The sequence below is a fragment of the Excalfactoria chinensis genome, chromosome 17 (genome assembly GCF_039878825.1).
Source record: "Excalfactoria chinensis isolate bCotChi1 chromosome 17, bCotChi1.hap2, whole genome shotgun sequence".
Taxonomy (NCBI): domain Eukaryota; kingdom Metazoa; phylum Chordata; class Aves; order Galliformes; family Phasianidae; genus Excalfactoria; species Excalfactoria chinensis.
This window is the reverse complement of record NC_092841.1, coordinates 9,690,612-9,705,083: the sequence shown is the minus strand read 5'-3', so window position 1 is coordinate 9,705,083 and position 14,472 is coordinate 9,690,612. Positions and strand designations below refer to the sequence as shown.

The 14,472-nt window shown below is 50.2% G+C and overlaps 2 protein-coding genes across 3 annotated transcripts; both read left to right on the top strand.

Moving 5' to 3' along the window:
• The first annotated feature begins 1,076 nt into the window (after positions 1 to 1,076).
• SLC25A19 (solute carrier family 25 member 19) lies at positions 1,077 to 8,347 on the top strand. Of its 2 annotated transcripts, XM_072352020.1 has the most exons (6): positions 1,079 to 1,490; positions 1,901 to 2,056; positions 2,850 to 3,020; positions 4,070 to 4,253; positions 4,837 to 4,967; positions 6,171 to 8,347. In XM_072352020.1, the coding sequence occupies exons 1-6, from the start codon at positions 1,365 to 1,367 to the stop codon at positions 6,369 to 6,371; spliced, it is 969 nt and encodes a 322-aa protein (XP_072208121.1). In that variant the 5' UTR covers positions 1,079 to 1,364; the 3' UTR covers positions 6,372 to 8,347. The 2 variants fall into 2 exon arrangements, with proteins under 2 accessions (XP_072208123.1, XP_072208121.1); XM_072352022.1 differs by lacking the exon at positions 2,850 to 3,020 and having other exon boundaries at positions 1,077 to 1,490.
• A 560-nt stretch (positions 8,348 to 8,907) lies between these two features.
• MIF4GD (MIF4G domain containing) lies at positions 8,908 to 14,194 on the top strand. The gene is made up of 6 exons (XM_072351744.1): positions 8,908 to 9,044; positions 10,887 to 11,023; positions 11,750 to 11,859; positions 12,148 to 12,303; positions 12,655 to 12,747; positions 13,866 to 14,194. The coding sequence occupies exons 2-6, from the start codon at positions 10,942 to 10,944 to the stop codon at positions 14,091 to 14,093; spliced, it is 669 nt and encodes a 222-aa protein (XP_072207845.1). The 5' UTR covers positions 8,908 to 9,044; positions 10,887 to 10,941; the 3' UTR covers positions 14,094 to 14,194.
• The last annotated feature ends 278 nt before the right edge of the window (positions 14,195 to 14,472 follow it).

Genomic DNA, 14,472 nt, shown 5'->3' with positions numbered 1-14,472 from the left:
TCTTCACTTGAGCATTTGTCTGTTATTTCATCTGGCCAGAATATAGCTGATTAACTTGTAAACGCTGAGGTTCAGTCTAAGCCAGCCACGATCCAAGCTGTTTACACTATTGCAAATAGCAAAGAAAGGGGAAAGGAATGTATTGGTTCACTGGTTCACTATCAGGCAGGAAAATAGTGCTTCTGTGAGCAGAGTTTGGCGGTGGCACTTCAACGTTTCTTCTTGTTGTTTGTTTTTAGCTCTTCCTTACCTGTGGAGTGTTGCCTGCAGTGCTGGCTAATGTAGTAAGGAGGTGGTAATGGAGAGTGCACTAGTTATTTCTGGAGCATCTTGCTGAAGGACAGAAGGAAGGACGAGCTTCTGTAATAGCAGCTGCAGCTCAGCCTGCCGCAGGAAGGTTAGCTCTGCTTGCTCAGTGCCTTACAGGTCGTTTGTATGTTTCTGCCGTTGCCCAGCACAAGGGAGGTGCTTGGTGTCACCTTCCAGCAGCTGCTGCTCCGGGGCTGCGTCTCCTCCCAGCGTTATGCTCACAGAGCGCCTCTCTGGGAGCGGGCTTTAAGGTACGGAAGGAAGGCATCTGCTGCTCAGTGCTGTAACAGCCCGTCACCTCTGCTCAGTGCAGACGTGGTCAAGGTGTGCACGAGACTCCACTGCTTCCGTTTGTACCAGCGAGGTCAGCCTTCACATCGCTTACAGCACGGGCTGTGCCTGCTGTGCTGCTCGTTTAGTGAGAAGCGGGATGTGTGGCTCAAACTTATTCAGAGCTTGGACTCTGGTGAGAGCTGAGCAAAGCTTCCTTCGCTTCTGCCTTAAGAGGAAACTGCTGTAGTTGTGTGTAAGGGAGAGAAGCCGGGAACGCCGCCAGGGTGCAGAAATCCGGCGTCCCGCCTCCCGTTATCCCTCCTCCCGTTATCCCGCCCCCGTTATCCCGCCTCCCGTTCCCGCCGGCCCCGCGCTGTCAGTGCTCCGGTGCCGCCCCGTAGTCCCGCAGCTGTGGGCAGCCGGGCCGCCTCCTCGCGGCGCTGAGGGGGGCGCTGTGGGACTACAGCTCCCAGCGTGCCCCGCGGCGCGCAGGCGCAGTACGACGGCCAGGAGGCGGCTGAGGCCGGCCTGGTCCCGGCCGAGGTTCGGGGTCCGCGTCCCGCGCTGCTCCGGCTGGTGACCGGGGTCCGCGCAGCGAGGAGAGGCTGTTCTGGGACGAGGGGCGCCCCCGGCCTGAGGAAAGAGGGGGGGGAGAAGGGAGGACGTGAGACTTGTGCGGCTTTTGGCCCTCGGTGTGAGGTGCGGTTTTGGTGGGTGTTTGGGGCCGCACGAGCCCCGGTGTGGGAATGCGGGGCTTACGCTGATCCCGCGGTGACGGCAGCATGGTCGGCTATGACCCAGAGGCGAAGTGCGTCTCCACGGCGGAAGCAGCTGCAGCAGGATCAGCGTCGGGCTTCGTCACTCGGGTCCTGATCAGCCCTTTGGACGTTATCAAGATCCGCTTTCAGGTACCGGACGCGCTCGGGGCCGCGCCTGTCAGAGAGCGGAGCTCTGCGGGGTGAGCGGGACCGACCTGCATCCAGCGCGCAGCTCACCGCAGTGGGAACAACCTGCGGCTGCTGTGTGTGTCACTTGTGTGCTTGACCGGCACCTCGAGTGTCTCGTAGTTTGTTCTTTCCCTCGTTTTCTAAACGAGTTTTTCTATCGTCCCTATTGGCTGCTTTAACGTGCTGTGCATGTTCTTATTCTTCAGAGTCCTTTATAGAAACGCCGGTTGATCCTACCTGTGATTCTGAGGAAATGCAGAACGCCTTCACTCAGCTTTGGTTGGCTGTTGTGGTCGTGGATTCCTGCATGGGACACTTGAACCTTGTTGGAGCAGAATGTGGAATTGAAAATATTTTCTGTTTTCCTCCAGCTTCAAATTGAGCAGCTCTCCTCCAAAGCTCCGGGAGCTAAATATCATGGCATCTTGCAGGCTGCGCGGCGCATATTCCAGGAGGAGGGCATGCTGGCCTTCTGGAAGGGTCATGTTCCTGCTCAGCTCCTTTCAGTTGGCTATGGAGCAGTTCAGGTAAGATGACACCAGATGGGCCCAGTGTTTGTATAGGTGCTTTTTCTCTTCAGACTGATAGAATGAGCTGATGCAGAAAGGTCCGGGTTAAGAGGGGACTGATTCAAGGCAGCTGCAGTCTCAAAGATGTATAGTTAAGTAATGTTGGTGTCTAGTTTCTAAGTTAATATTTCTAAGCTTCCTGAGTGCAGCTTAATTCTGCTTGGCCAGGATGGAGCAAAGCAAAAGCGAACTCAGTTCACTATCTGAGTACCCTGGTGTCACAGACAAGCCCTACTTGTTCCTGACACTTATCATAACTGTTTATATAAGCCAAGCATGTGTAGTTTTTCGCTTTGATTCACATTTTCCTAGCAAGCTGTAGGAGCAATGAAGTCAGTGAGGCTGACAGCAACATTTTGCACAATGTTGCTATGCTTAATGCATAAATATTAGCAACGTATTTTATGATCTCTGGTCCCAAAAGTAATGAGCAGCATGTATGTAATATAGTAAATGATTTTCGGTATATATGGAGAGCATTAAAATATGTTTTTTGCAGTTCTAAATGCAAGATGTGCAAGAAATATCAGAGGTGGCAATACCCAAGCACTCCTCAGGCTTCTCAGTCATTTTTACAAGGCACTGTTTGAGTATGTGCCCAGCAGGTTGCAAACTGAAGAACTCCTGAAGGACAGGGAGAGGAGGTGGTTATGAGCTGTGGGTGGAGCTCTCACTAAAATGAAAGAAGAGTGGGAGATCTGTGTCAGTGATAAGAAATAACTCCTTGACTACTGTGTGTTTGTTCTGCAAGTTCATGACTTTTGAAAGCTTGACCAAGCTGGTGCACAACGTCACCTCATACAATGCCCGCAATTCCTTTGTGCACTTCACCTGTGGTGGACTATCAGCTTGCACAGCCACTGTTGCAGTTCAGCCTGTTGACACACTACGTACCCGTTTTGCTGCTCAGGGTGAACCTAAGGTATGGTTAAGGATTTTTGGGTGTTTGGAATTATAAGCCATAGCAATAGCAGTATTTCATTTCTGTGAATACGGGAAGTTTGAAACAGTCTGTGCTAACAGTGGGTCAGCATGAAGGAGCAGCTGTTGTTACTGTGCAATGTTTGTGTTGCGTCCAGGGTATCCTGTGTAGCATTGATTTTTATTTTTTTATATATGTATATTTATATATATACATTTTATATATGTGTGTGTGTGTGTGTGTGTATCTAAGGGCTTCCTTAATTATGTTTTGCTGGTCCTGTTTTTGTTTGACTTCTGACAGGTGATCCAGAAAGGTAAAAGCTGTCCTTAAAAGGATAACTCAGTTTTCATTTTGGCTGTTGGTCAGTTAGAAAACATAATCCTTAGTCTGCGGTACATCGCGTGTTGGAAACATTTGACTTACATAGAGTGAAGCTTAGATGATGAGGAGGATGATACTTGATGCCTTTTAGCTGTGTTTCTTAATCTTACTTATACAAGAGTTGATCTCCATGCTGATTAGGTCTGTAATAATGAGATGCATATGAATTTGTATTGGAACAGTTTCTGGTTTTTGTTTTAACTTGCATTAGAATCACAGTATGCATTGTCTGAATTCTGTTGCAGGAGCAAGTGGAGCTGTTAAATAGCAAATTACATAATTACATCAAAGCTTCAAGTGGTCTCAATCCACAGCTCAGCTCTGTGCCTCATTTGTTTCGCTCAGAAGCACAGCTTGGATGTGGGATTCAGTGCCAGCCCAGGCTCCAGTGCAGACCTAACAATGTGTCCATTCAATTAGTCTCTAGTGGATCAGGCATAGGTTTAAGTTGTCGGCTTACTTTTAAGAGCCACAAGGGTTTAGCTGAGAATACTGCATGACGATGTACAAAATCATTTTGTTAGTTGCTCTGTCCTGAAAATCAGTCAATTGTATTTTAGGCAGAGGGAAATTCTTATACTCTTTACTAAGAAGTATCTTGACCTTTGATTTTGCTTTTTCTAAGCCTCTCTCACTGGCAAGTCAATGTCTTCTGTATTGTCCAGATCTATCACAGCCTTCACCATGCAGTGGTGACCATGTATCAGACAGAAGGGCCTCGGACTTTCTATAGAGGTCTGACCCCTACAATCATTGCTGTCTTCCCATATGCTGGTTTTCAATTTTCCTTCTACAATATTCTGCAACAGTTTTCAGAACGGATGATTCCAGATGAAGGAAAAGAAGGAGGTAAGCACTAAGGGCAGTTGAATCTGTGATATTAAAAGAAAGTGATGGTGAATATTATTTTGGGGGACGGACATAAGGCTCAGTATTTGTTCCTATCAACTTTTTCTATGCAACCTCTTAAAGGCATCTAAATCCCCCATCACTCATAACCCTACAGGGGTATTACAGAGTAAGTGGAATGAAGTTTTCAGGCACCTCATGTTTTGGAATGGGCATGAAGCAAATTAAATGTAGCTAGATGGGAAAGCGAAGTGTCAGTAGCCCACGGTGCTTTCTCTTGAGCTGGTGACTGTTTCTTTTATGGATTACCACTTGGCAGCTCAAAATCATAAACTGATGTAATCAATCAAGGTGAGCTGTTACACTCTGGCTCCAGTGACCATTGTGAGCCTGGTGTGGAAGAATATAGATTGAGGTTCAGTGGTCCAAACTATGCAGAAAAGATGGTGTAACTTCACAGAGTCTTTCTGGCCTTCCTTCTTTGTAAAAGTGGTTTTAATTTTTTTAGTAACTTTTCAATCTGAGGTCACTGCTGACCCTCCTTTCTCTGTCTCTACTGTGTTTTCCTCGTTCTGTTTCTCAGGCAATGTTAAAAACCTTGTTTGTGGCAGCTGTGCTGGAATCATCAGTAAAACCCTCACTTACCCTTTTGACCTGATCAAAAAACGACTGCAAGTAGGTGGCTTTGAGCGTGCCCGAGCAGCCTTTGGGCAGGTAGGAAATGTTTGAATTCTCTTTTTTTCGTACATCTGGATTCACATCAAGGCAGTCTGGAGCCCATTCATCACTGGAGTGCAGTGATGATTCATTAGAAGTACTTGTTGTCTTTGTATATGGGTTGGCAACTTTCTAGCTTCTGCGAGCTAAGCATTCTTCTCGCTCAGTACTGGGAATAGCTGCTTGAATAAACTGGATTATTTTATCACATTGTCCAGTATATGTGGGCTCTGTCTTGTCACCCATCTTCATCTAGGCTGTCTTGAAGCTGATGATGAGTTATAAAGACAAAGGGGTTTTAATTTTCTGTATTCTGCTTGCCACCTGTTTTTATGATTTGGAACCAAAAGCTGGCAAAGGATTGTGCCAACTTTCTGCTGGAATCACCTGTTTCTCAGGATCATTTTCTGAGATTAATGTTTTGCTGCAAGGGATGGGAACAAAGCATTGAGCATACATCTTATGTACCAGAATGTCCTGAAATTCAAAGCAAATTAAATACTTCTGGCGTTCCTGGTCACCATTTATCACACCTGGAAATACAGTTTAAGGCAAATACAGATCTTCCAAGAAGCTATCTCTGTTTTTCCCTGAAAAGTAGTCATTTTATTTTTTCCTTCAAATTCCATGGGTCTGAAAAGCAAATCAGTCTGTGTTTCAAGAAGCTCTTGAACTCTTAACCTGTTACACTGGATGCTTCTTTTCTTCCCGTGAGGTACAGTGTTTGTTCGTAGCATTGATGTGTCACGACGTTCGGCCTTCGTGGTACGATATGATGACATGCAGATAGCTAACCTGTGCACTTCTAAGCGCTGTAGCTGTTTTTCTTCTGTCAGAGAACTGAGTTGTCCCTTCTTAGAAAGTGCAGGAGATGGAAACCAATAGCAGCACTAACTGAAATAAGTGCTTCACAAACTTGCACCATAAATAGTGCATGTCATTGTAGCATAAAAATTTGATGGACCTTCAGTTAAAACAATCTACTTAAGCTGTTGCTGATGCAGAATATATACTTTCCCTCTACCAACACTCTTATCAAACCGACTCTCTGAAACTTTCAGTTATTTATAACAAAAGAAAAGCGTCTCTGGACTGCATGTCTGGGTCATGTTTCTGTGCTATAATCTGGGAGTTTGTGTGCTTTTCTAAGTAGGCTGTCTTGGATTTCTTTATTTTAACCTTGTTGCCATTCTTTCCCAGGTGCGGATTTATAGGGGTCTACTGGACTGCATAAAGCAGATCATGCGAGAGGAGGGCCCAGGTGGATTCTTTAAGGGCCTTTCACCCAGCTTGCTGAAGGCTGCTGTCTCTACTGGTCTCATCTTCTTTACCTATGAGCTGTTCTGCAGCCTGCTGTGTGCCCTGAAGAATGCTGAAAGCCCTAAGAGGAAGGAAGGCTGAAAGGGGCACGTGTTTTGGCTACCTAGTGTTCTCCTGCAGGAGGGAAACTGAAGGCTTTGCTCTGTCTTTATCATGTTGGAAATGTCAGAGCACCCGGAACTCCACTAGCCCATAGGAAATGTTGTCCTTTGTCCAAGCAGGAGATGAAGGTGACTGCAGTTCTGCTAACTGCCCTGAACTGCTTTACTGGAAGCTGTTAAAGAGAGCACTTCTTTGTTCTATCCCTCCTGATATCAGTATGTGTTTAGTGAGATGGGGAGCCAAGCATACAACTAACTACCTGGCAGAGGCTCTGCTCTGACAAGACAGCTGGTAATCTGAGTGAATGCCGTGCTTGCCCCGGATCACAGTTGGGTTTTAGTGCTGCCTCACCGGCATAACGCTGCATTTGCACTTTATTTTCTTTCTTATGGCCTGCAGTTCACAGCCTGTTCTTTTCTCTCTTGCACAGGCAGCTCCGCACCACACTTGAAAAGACAGTTAAAACCACTTCAGCATGCACAGATGCTTGGTTTTTGTTTTCTTTGCTTCCAGTTGTTTTCCCACAATTACAGCTCTCTGGCCGTAAGTCAGTAACACAGCATCTTTTAGTGGATCATCCCAACTCAGACTTGTTCTTCCTTTATCTCTGGTCAGCTTGATTGTATCTTAAGTGCCAATTTCTCCTCTGGCGTGTCCTTTCTCTCAAGGTTTGGTTGTGCTTTTTACCAATAAACCCACAGGAGAAGAATCCCACTCTGTGAGGTTTCAGTGCACAAGCCCAATTTTTACTTCATGGTATTTTGTTTCCCTACTGCAATGCAGTGGGTGAACAAAGATTTTAATTCAGACTAAATTGGAACAGTGAAGGAAAGTCCTGTGGAAACTGTACTAGAGTCTTCTTTAAAAACAGTTTCCTGTGGCATTTTTACAATAATCAGGGTGTTAATCCCAAATGGTCTGGTCAAACTTTAGCGTGGCCAATTCCATTCTGTTGACACGAGCTTCTCCCAGGTGATTTTGATTGCGTATCAGTGTTACTTATCCTGAGCTATTGTCCGTGAAGAGTTTGGGATGTGCACGGACTGGGAGTTGCTGCTGGGGAGCCACTATAACAGCAGCGTTGCTTTAGGGAGTGATGGTGGTGCAGTGCAAAGAACAGGGCAGTAGGTCCTTCTGACGCTGCCCTGGCAAAACCCACGTACAGCATTTGAAACAAAATTTCCTAGGAGAGCAGGCGGCAGCAGGTGGCTGCGTCCCCTGGTTCTTCCGTACCATAGAACGGATTTTCTCTCAGCAGCTTTCAGTTCTGTCTGGTTCCAAGTGAACCCTACGGTGGGTGAATTGCTGCAAGACCGCCAGAGTCCCACTGTTGGGATGGCTGGGGTTCACCGATGTGACCCTGTCAGTAGGGATTTGTGTTGCCCAAAATTCACATCTCAAACTGCGCTGCTATTGCACTTGTTTTCCTCCAGTGCCTTCATGGTGATGATGTCCAAAAGCACTTAGGCAGAGCATTACATCCAGGCTGGACGTGGCTCTGGGCAGCCTGGTCTGGCAGATGCTGCCCATCACAGGGTGGTTGAAAGCAGGTGATGGTTATGGCCCGATTCTGTGATTGCACAAATCACGCTGCGGAAATGGGGGTCCACTGTGCCTGCCTGAGATGGGAGAACCGTTACGCACAGCTTCTGTGAGGAATGCACTGTTTGCAGCAGCACTGATTGTGTCTTTGAGTTCCTTGACGGTTGTGTAGGTAGATGCTCATCCGGAGCTGCATAGCATCATCTTTAAAAGTGAATGTTTTATGGTTGGCTCTGAAATTGACTTTTTAGTTTGCATTTAAGAGGTTACTGTGATGCAGAACAGTGATGCCCTCTGTTGTCTGGGTGGATCTTTTGCAGCTGCCGTAATCTGAACGCATCCGAGTACAAAGTGCTTAAAAGCGCGTGGCTACCTTTATAAAGACAGAACATTAAATCCTTCGTCGCGATCGTGTCTGGCTGCAGTTTCTCGTTCCCTTCACACCAGCGCTGTGCACGGAGCGCCCTGCAGGGCTGGAGCTGCTTCCTGGAGCCATCGGCAGGTCGAGCTGCGCTGGGAGCTGCACGGAACCGTCACAGCCGCGGCTGCTTGTCCTGAATCGCAAATCCAGGGTGAAGGATTTCGGGCTTTGCACTCAGCCAGGCCGCGCGATGCTGCAGAGAACGTTACAAGCTGCTCGTTCTGCATTTCCTGCGGCTCCATTTTCTGCATTCTGGCCGCGTTGCCGCCCGGTAGAAGCTGCCGTAGCTCCGAGTCCTGAGAGAAGAATCGCGCCGTGTGAGTCGCGCTGCATCCAGCAAATCGTGAGCTGGTTGAACCTCCTTTTCCATGACCCTTCCCGCTGGTTCCTACGCCCGGCAGCGCTACAGCCGCGCTACGGAACCGCCACGAGCCGCTCGGGGGCGGTTCCGGGGGCGGTTCCGGGGGCGGAGCGGTGCCGGTCCCTCCCCGCCGTGTCTCTGCGCTGCCGGCGGTGTCGCTGCATCCGCCCGCCCGGCCCTCGGCCTGCCCTGTCCCGCCCTTCCCGGTCTGGGGCGAGGAAATGAGCTCAGAGGAAGCCCCGGGCGGTGTCGGTGCGGTCATGGCGCTGCGCTCCGCGGTCCGCCCTGCGCGGCCTCGCAGGCTGGAGGAGCAGGGCCGGCCCGGCAGGTCGGTGCGGCCGCGCCCCGTCCCCCAACCCCAGCCGAGGGGCGCCGAGGGCTCCCTGGGACCGTCCGACCCCGTTCGTTCCCCGGGGCCGCTGGGCCTGATGAGGGTCGGGAGTCCGGCGACCAGGAGGCGGTGGGATGAGGGGCCCGGATGGTTCCTGGTGCCGTCAGGCGGCGCGGGTGGGCGCTCGGTGGTAGGAAAGGAGGTTCGCTGCTCTCCTGCCCCTCCTTGGCAGCTCCCACCCGGCAGGTGCCGCTCCGTGGCAGATCGGGAGCGCCCGCCCCAACCGCGTCCCTCGGCCGGCCGCGCTGGGACGGCTTATCGGCTTATCGCGGTTCCGGTCTGATATCGGGAGACGCTGCGCTGCGGTCGCGCGGTGCCACCAGGCAGGCGGCCCAAGCGCAGGATCTCGCTGCTGCTGCTTCTGTGCTCACGCGGGTTGCTCCGGGCAGGATTACTGGGCACTGCGCGGAGCCGCCGGTCCGTCCGCAGGGATCCCGGGCTGGCGGCGGGCGGTGACGGCACAGACGCTGCTAAACAGGCTCAGGTGTGTTGCTGCCTCGTTGCCCTGCCGCAATTTGGCCGGGTTTTGCCGCACTCCGTGCGGACAGCAGGACGTGAGCTCAGGCTGCCGTGTGGTGTGGGTACAGGCACACAGGGAGAGAGCTGTGCAAAAAGAGGACAGATTCAATTGGAAAGTCTAACTGCAGACACGGTGTAGGGCTGCCCAGCTGCTTGTGAATCCATCCGGGAAGGAAACTTAAGAGCAGTCTGGAGGTAAGTAAGGGTATGCAGAAGAGAGCTGTGAGAGCTCCTGATCTGTGGCAGCGCCCATGGGACGGGCTGCCCTGCGCCTCCCTAAAAGGCAGCAGACTTGGGCCTCTTCCGTGCCAGAAAGCTTTGCTGTCTGCTGTGGGTTGTTAATGTGTTGTGCCACAGCTTCGTGGCAAGTAGAGCATCCGTAGGTCAGGCTGTCTGTGATCCGTCACTGTGCCTCTAAGGAGCAATGAGCTCTTCAGCTTTAATTGTGGCTGGGACCTGTTTGCACGGAGCAGTGAGTCATGGATGAGGAATTTCAGAGAGCTGGCAAAACTAGTTTGTTGAATTGCCTTCTCCCTGTTGGTGCTGCAGGTCCAGCAGCCCGCGACTTCCATCCAGCAGGTTGTCTCGTGTGTGTCAGAGGAAACCCTTCCTCTCCGTGCCGTGTGTGCCCTTTGCTATCTTTGCTGCATCACAACCCAGCAAAAACAATCTAGAGATTATTCAATAGTGCTGGACTGCAGGGGCTGCAAAAGGAGGAGATGGGAGCCTGGTGGAATTTGGCTGAAAATTTTCTGGTGTTCTGCTGCGTTTTGGGAGTCGAAGGGTTCTGGTGCAGGAGGAGAGGACTGGGTTGCTTAGATGTGAAATCATCTGAATTGCTGTTTCAAAGGCACAAGAGAGTGGCTGCATGCAGTGCTCCTGCATACGTACCTCCCCGTGGTGTAGCCACAGGGAAGGGCTGGAGGGAGACAGTTATTTTTTGGGGTTGTTTGGTGTGCTGTCCTGCTTAAAGCTGCACATCAATAGGCTGATTTTTCACATCAGAAGAACGTAAGTGCTCTGAAGATGCCCAAAAGTTCTTTGTCATAAGCTAGGAGGAAGCAGGGCTTAAAGAAATGTGGCAATTGGTCTTTCCCCACATTTAGGGCTAGAGCTGGATGCTGTATTAACAGGTATTTCTTACTATCTGGAGGGCTGTCAAGGTTGAAGTCTGGGCTCCAAGGACTGGATGGGATTTGGCACGTAGCTAGGTGGAGGTCTGGGCTCTGGCCAACTAAGCCCTGTCTGCTCTTTTCACAGGGGCTGCTGCTAGCACATCTGTTCCCCTGATTCTTGCTGTTGGAGGAAGCCAGTCATGGGGGAAACAGGCAAAGAAGAGTATAAAATACAGTCATTTGACACTGAGACTCAGAAGCTGCTGAAAACAGCACTCAAAGGTCAGCAGGTTTTTTCTAGCTTTCCTGCCGCACTCAGCTCGGCTCACTGATGTGGCTCGACACCTGGGGCCTCTTCTGCTGTCACCAGTTGCTTAAGTGTAGAACAGCTGTTTCATAGCTGCTGTTTCTACGAGACTGAATCCCTCCAGGACGTTCTTTGCTCCCTGCCTCTTCTCCCCCACCTCCACCTCGCTGTTGAAAGGTGTAGCTGTTCAGATCCGGGTTCTCAGAGGACCATGCTCATCATAGTTCATCATAGATTAGGGGTGCCTTCTCCTGTTCTCACCCAGCATCTCTCTTTAGATCTCGCCCCTCACTCTTCTCCCTGTGCTGTTTCTGCACCCCATCCCCCAGTGTCTCCTGCTCACAGGTGTCTCAATTCAAAGCCCAATGGAAATTTGCTTGTCTGTCTGCTTCTAGCCCAACCTTAAAGCAGTGCTGGGACTTCAGATTCAGATCAACTTCTTGCCTCCCTTCATTGCCATGTTTTTCTCCATCACTTTTCCATCCGCATGGCTGTGTGTCCAGCCTGGAAGGACTGTATGGTTGTTGGAGATGGTATCTCCAAAGCAGCTGGTGTGCAAAAGGGGCTGTGTAGGAGTGTGTATGAGTTTTGGTACCATATGACATGGTTTTACTGTGCCTCATGCCAGCCTTGGTTGCTTCCTAGCACAAGCAGGGCACAAAAAAAATACTAGATCCTGACAGTGTTTCTTCTCTCTATAGACCCCAGCAATGTGGACCTGGACAAAGTGGCCAATGTTATAGTTGACCAGTCCCTCAAAGACTGTGTGTTCAGCAAGGAAGCAGGGCGCATCTGCTACACCATCATCCAGGTAAGAGAGATTTGTGTCTGCCAGGAAAATGCTGCTAAGCTGCGCTAGGCCAGGACTTCTTCTAGCCCTGCACTCCGACTCTTCAGCTAGCAGCTCTCTTCTTCCACTGGCCCCCTGCACTGGCAGGATACAGATGTGCAGCTGGTGGGTGCAGACATCTGCAACCTTTCTATGTCTCTGGGCATCACAGGAGGGTATCGCTATGGTCCTGCAACATCCAAATCCCAGTCCCCCCTGCCTCTCTCTGCCCCAGTTTCATCCCTCCATCCTGCTTTTGTGGGCTCGTAGGCAGAGAGCAAACAAGTCGGCCAGAGCATCTTCCGGAGGAGCCTGTTGAACCGGCTGCAGCAGGAGTACAAGGACAGAGAGGATCTGCGCAACCGGTCACTGCAGGCATGGATATGCTACGTCACGTTCATCTGCAACATCTTTGACTACCTGAAGGTAAGGAGCCAGAGCAGGAGCATCTGGGTGCTGCTGCTAAAGTACCAGAAGGGCCCAGGGCAGAAGCATTGAATGTGCGTTACGACACCCCAGGGCCATGGCTCAGCAGTGGGGGACCAGAGCCAGCTCTCAGAACAAGGATGCTTCCAGGTTATTGCTATATTTGAGCAAGTAATCAGCCTTGAAGAGGCAGAGTTGGCTTTGAGGACAGTCGCTAAGTCTGAGCTACTGTGTTTTGTACCTGGAGTTTGAAATCCTGATGTAACCTGTGGCAAAGGAAGAATTATTTAAAATAGCTGAAGGCTTTTCCCCTTCTGCCACCAGCTGACAATAGCTCCTGCCTCCTTACAGGTGAACAACATGCCCATGATGGCTTTGGTGAACCCTGTTTACGACTGTCTGTTCCGACTAGCACAGCATGATAGCCTACAGAAGGAGGAAGAGGTGAGGAGGAGGGTCGGTCATGCACGTTTGTTCGGCCGAGGGCAAGCAAAAAGCACAGCCCTGGGCGTGCAGAGGGCTTTAAGGCCAGGCAGGAGCCCCCCTCCCCATTATGTGCTTGGAGGAAACCTACTGGACAGGAGTGTTTGTGCTCCAGGAGGAAGCAGGATGGAGGTGCTGACTGTGACTCCCTTGCCCATGCTGCACATCCTTCCCTTGCGTAGCCAATCCTTGAGATAAGGGACGTCTAGCATTCTGAAAATTCATCTCCCATCGTACAAGAAAAATAGAACTACTCTCTCCTACTTCCACAGAAAGCAGCTGCTTTTCTGGCGACCCGAGTTGCTGGACACCTGGAAAAGCAGCTGTCAGGCTGGGGCACTGCAGCCATGGGAGGTGATGGCAGATAGCTGCGTTGGCTGCACGCCTACATTGAGTTTGTGTGTGTCCTGCAGGTCTCAGTGACATGCGCAATGCTTTGTGTAGCTGTTACTCATTTGTATGGGCCTGCAGAGCTGATGCCGTGCCAAGTGCCAGCAGGCTCCAGGCTCTTCTGGAACTGTAGCTTTATATGTGCCTGCTCAGCATCTAAAGGTGCAGCAATGTGCTCAAGGCATGTCTGAGCTGCCCATGGATTACTGAAAAGTGTACGAGCCCTCAGATGAGGCGCTTGGCTTTTTTTTTCCCCTCATCTCAGCACAAATCTCCCACCCGTGATTCACTGACTTACCCCTTTTAGCCAAAGACCCAGTTAGTGCCTGTTTCCTGTAGATCTCCTGATTTCTAGGATTTTTGCAGTGTTCCACCTATTTCCCTCTGTTCCTACTCCAGCTTCTGCTTTCAGTCTTGCCAACTTGTTGTGGGCATCCTCCAGGAAGGTAAAAGTTTCACCTGTTAACGGTGCGTTTTCCTGGCAGTTTTGCTCACAAGACGGGGAGGTCAGGATGTGTTTTCCCAGCACTTTTCAGACATTCCGCCTCCTGCATCACAGCAACTTGAAGGAACAAAACTTCAGAGCAGAAGGAACAGCATGAGTTGATCCAGAAGTGACTGATGGGGCCTCCACTGATAGGCCAAAGTTCTCCTTTGTACTCAACCACCTCCTTCTCTTCTTTCTGAAGGTGGACTGCTTGGTCCTACAGCTCCATCGCATTGGTGAGCAGCTAGAGAAGATGAACTCCCAGCGGATGGATGAGCTCTTCTCCCTCCTTCGAGATGGCTTTCTTTTACAGGAGGGGCTCAGCTCCCTGTCCCAGCTCCTGCTGCTGGAGATCATTGAGTTTCGGGCTGCTGACTGGAAGATGACGGACGCTGCCCAGAAATATTATTATAGCGAAGTGACAGATTAACCCCTGTGCAGCAGAGGTGAAGATGTCCACAGCACTTTCACCAGCAAGCTTCATATTAAGTTTGAATTTTTCTTTTTTCTGTTTTGTTTGTTTTAGCACTTCCTGTAAATAGGATTTATACTGGCTGGAGCCTCTGGTCATAGGACTGCCATCTATCAGTCTGCGACTGGCGCTAGCCTGATTTTGAATGTTTAGACAGGGGCACACACTGAAACCAGCAAGTTCTTCCACTCATTTTGTTTAATGGTGGGCTGCTGCCAGCAGGAAGCAAGGCTTCTAGCTCAAACCAGCATTTTCTATAAGTGTTAAGGAAAGCCAAGAGCATTTTGGTTGACCCAAGAGCCAACACTGCTGAGGGAAGCAGAGGGGAACTGTTTTA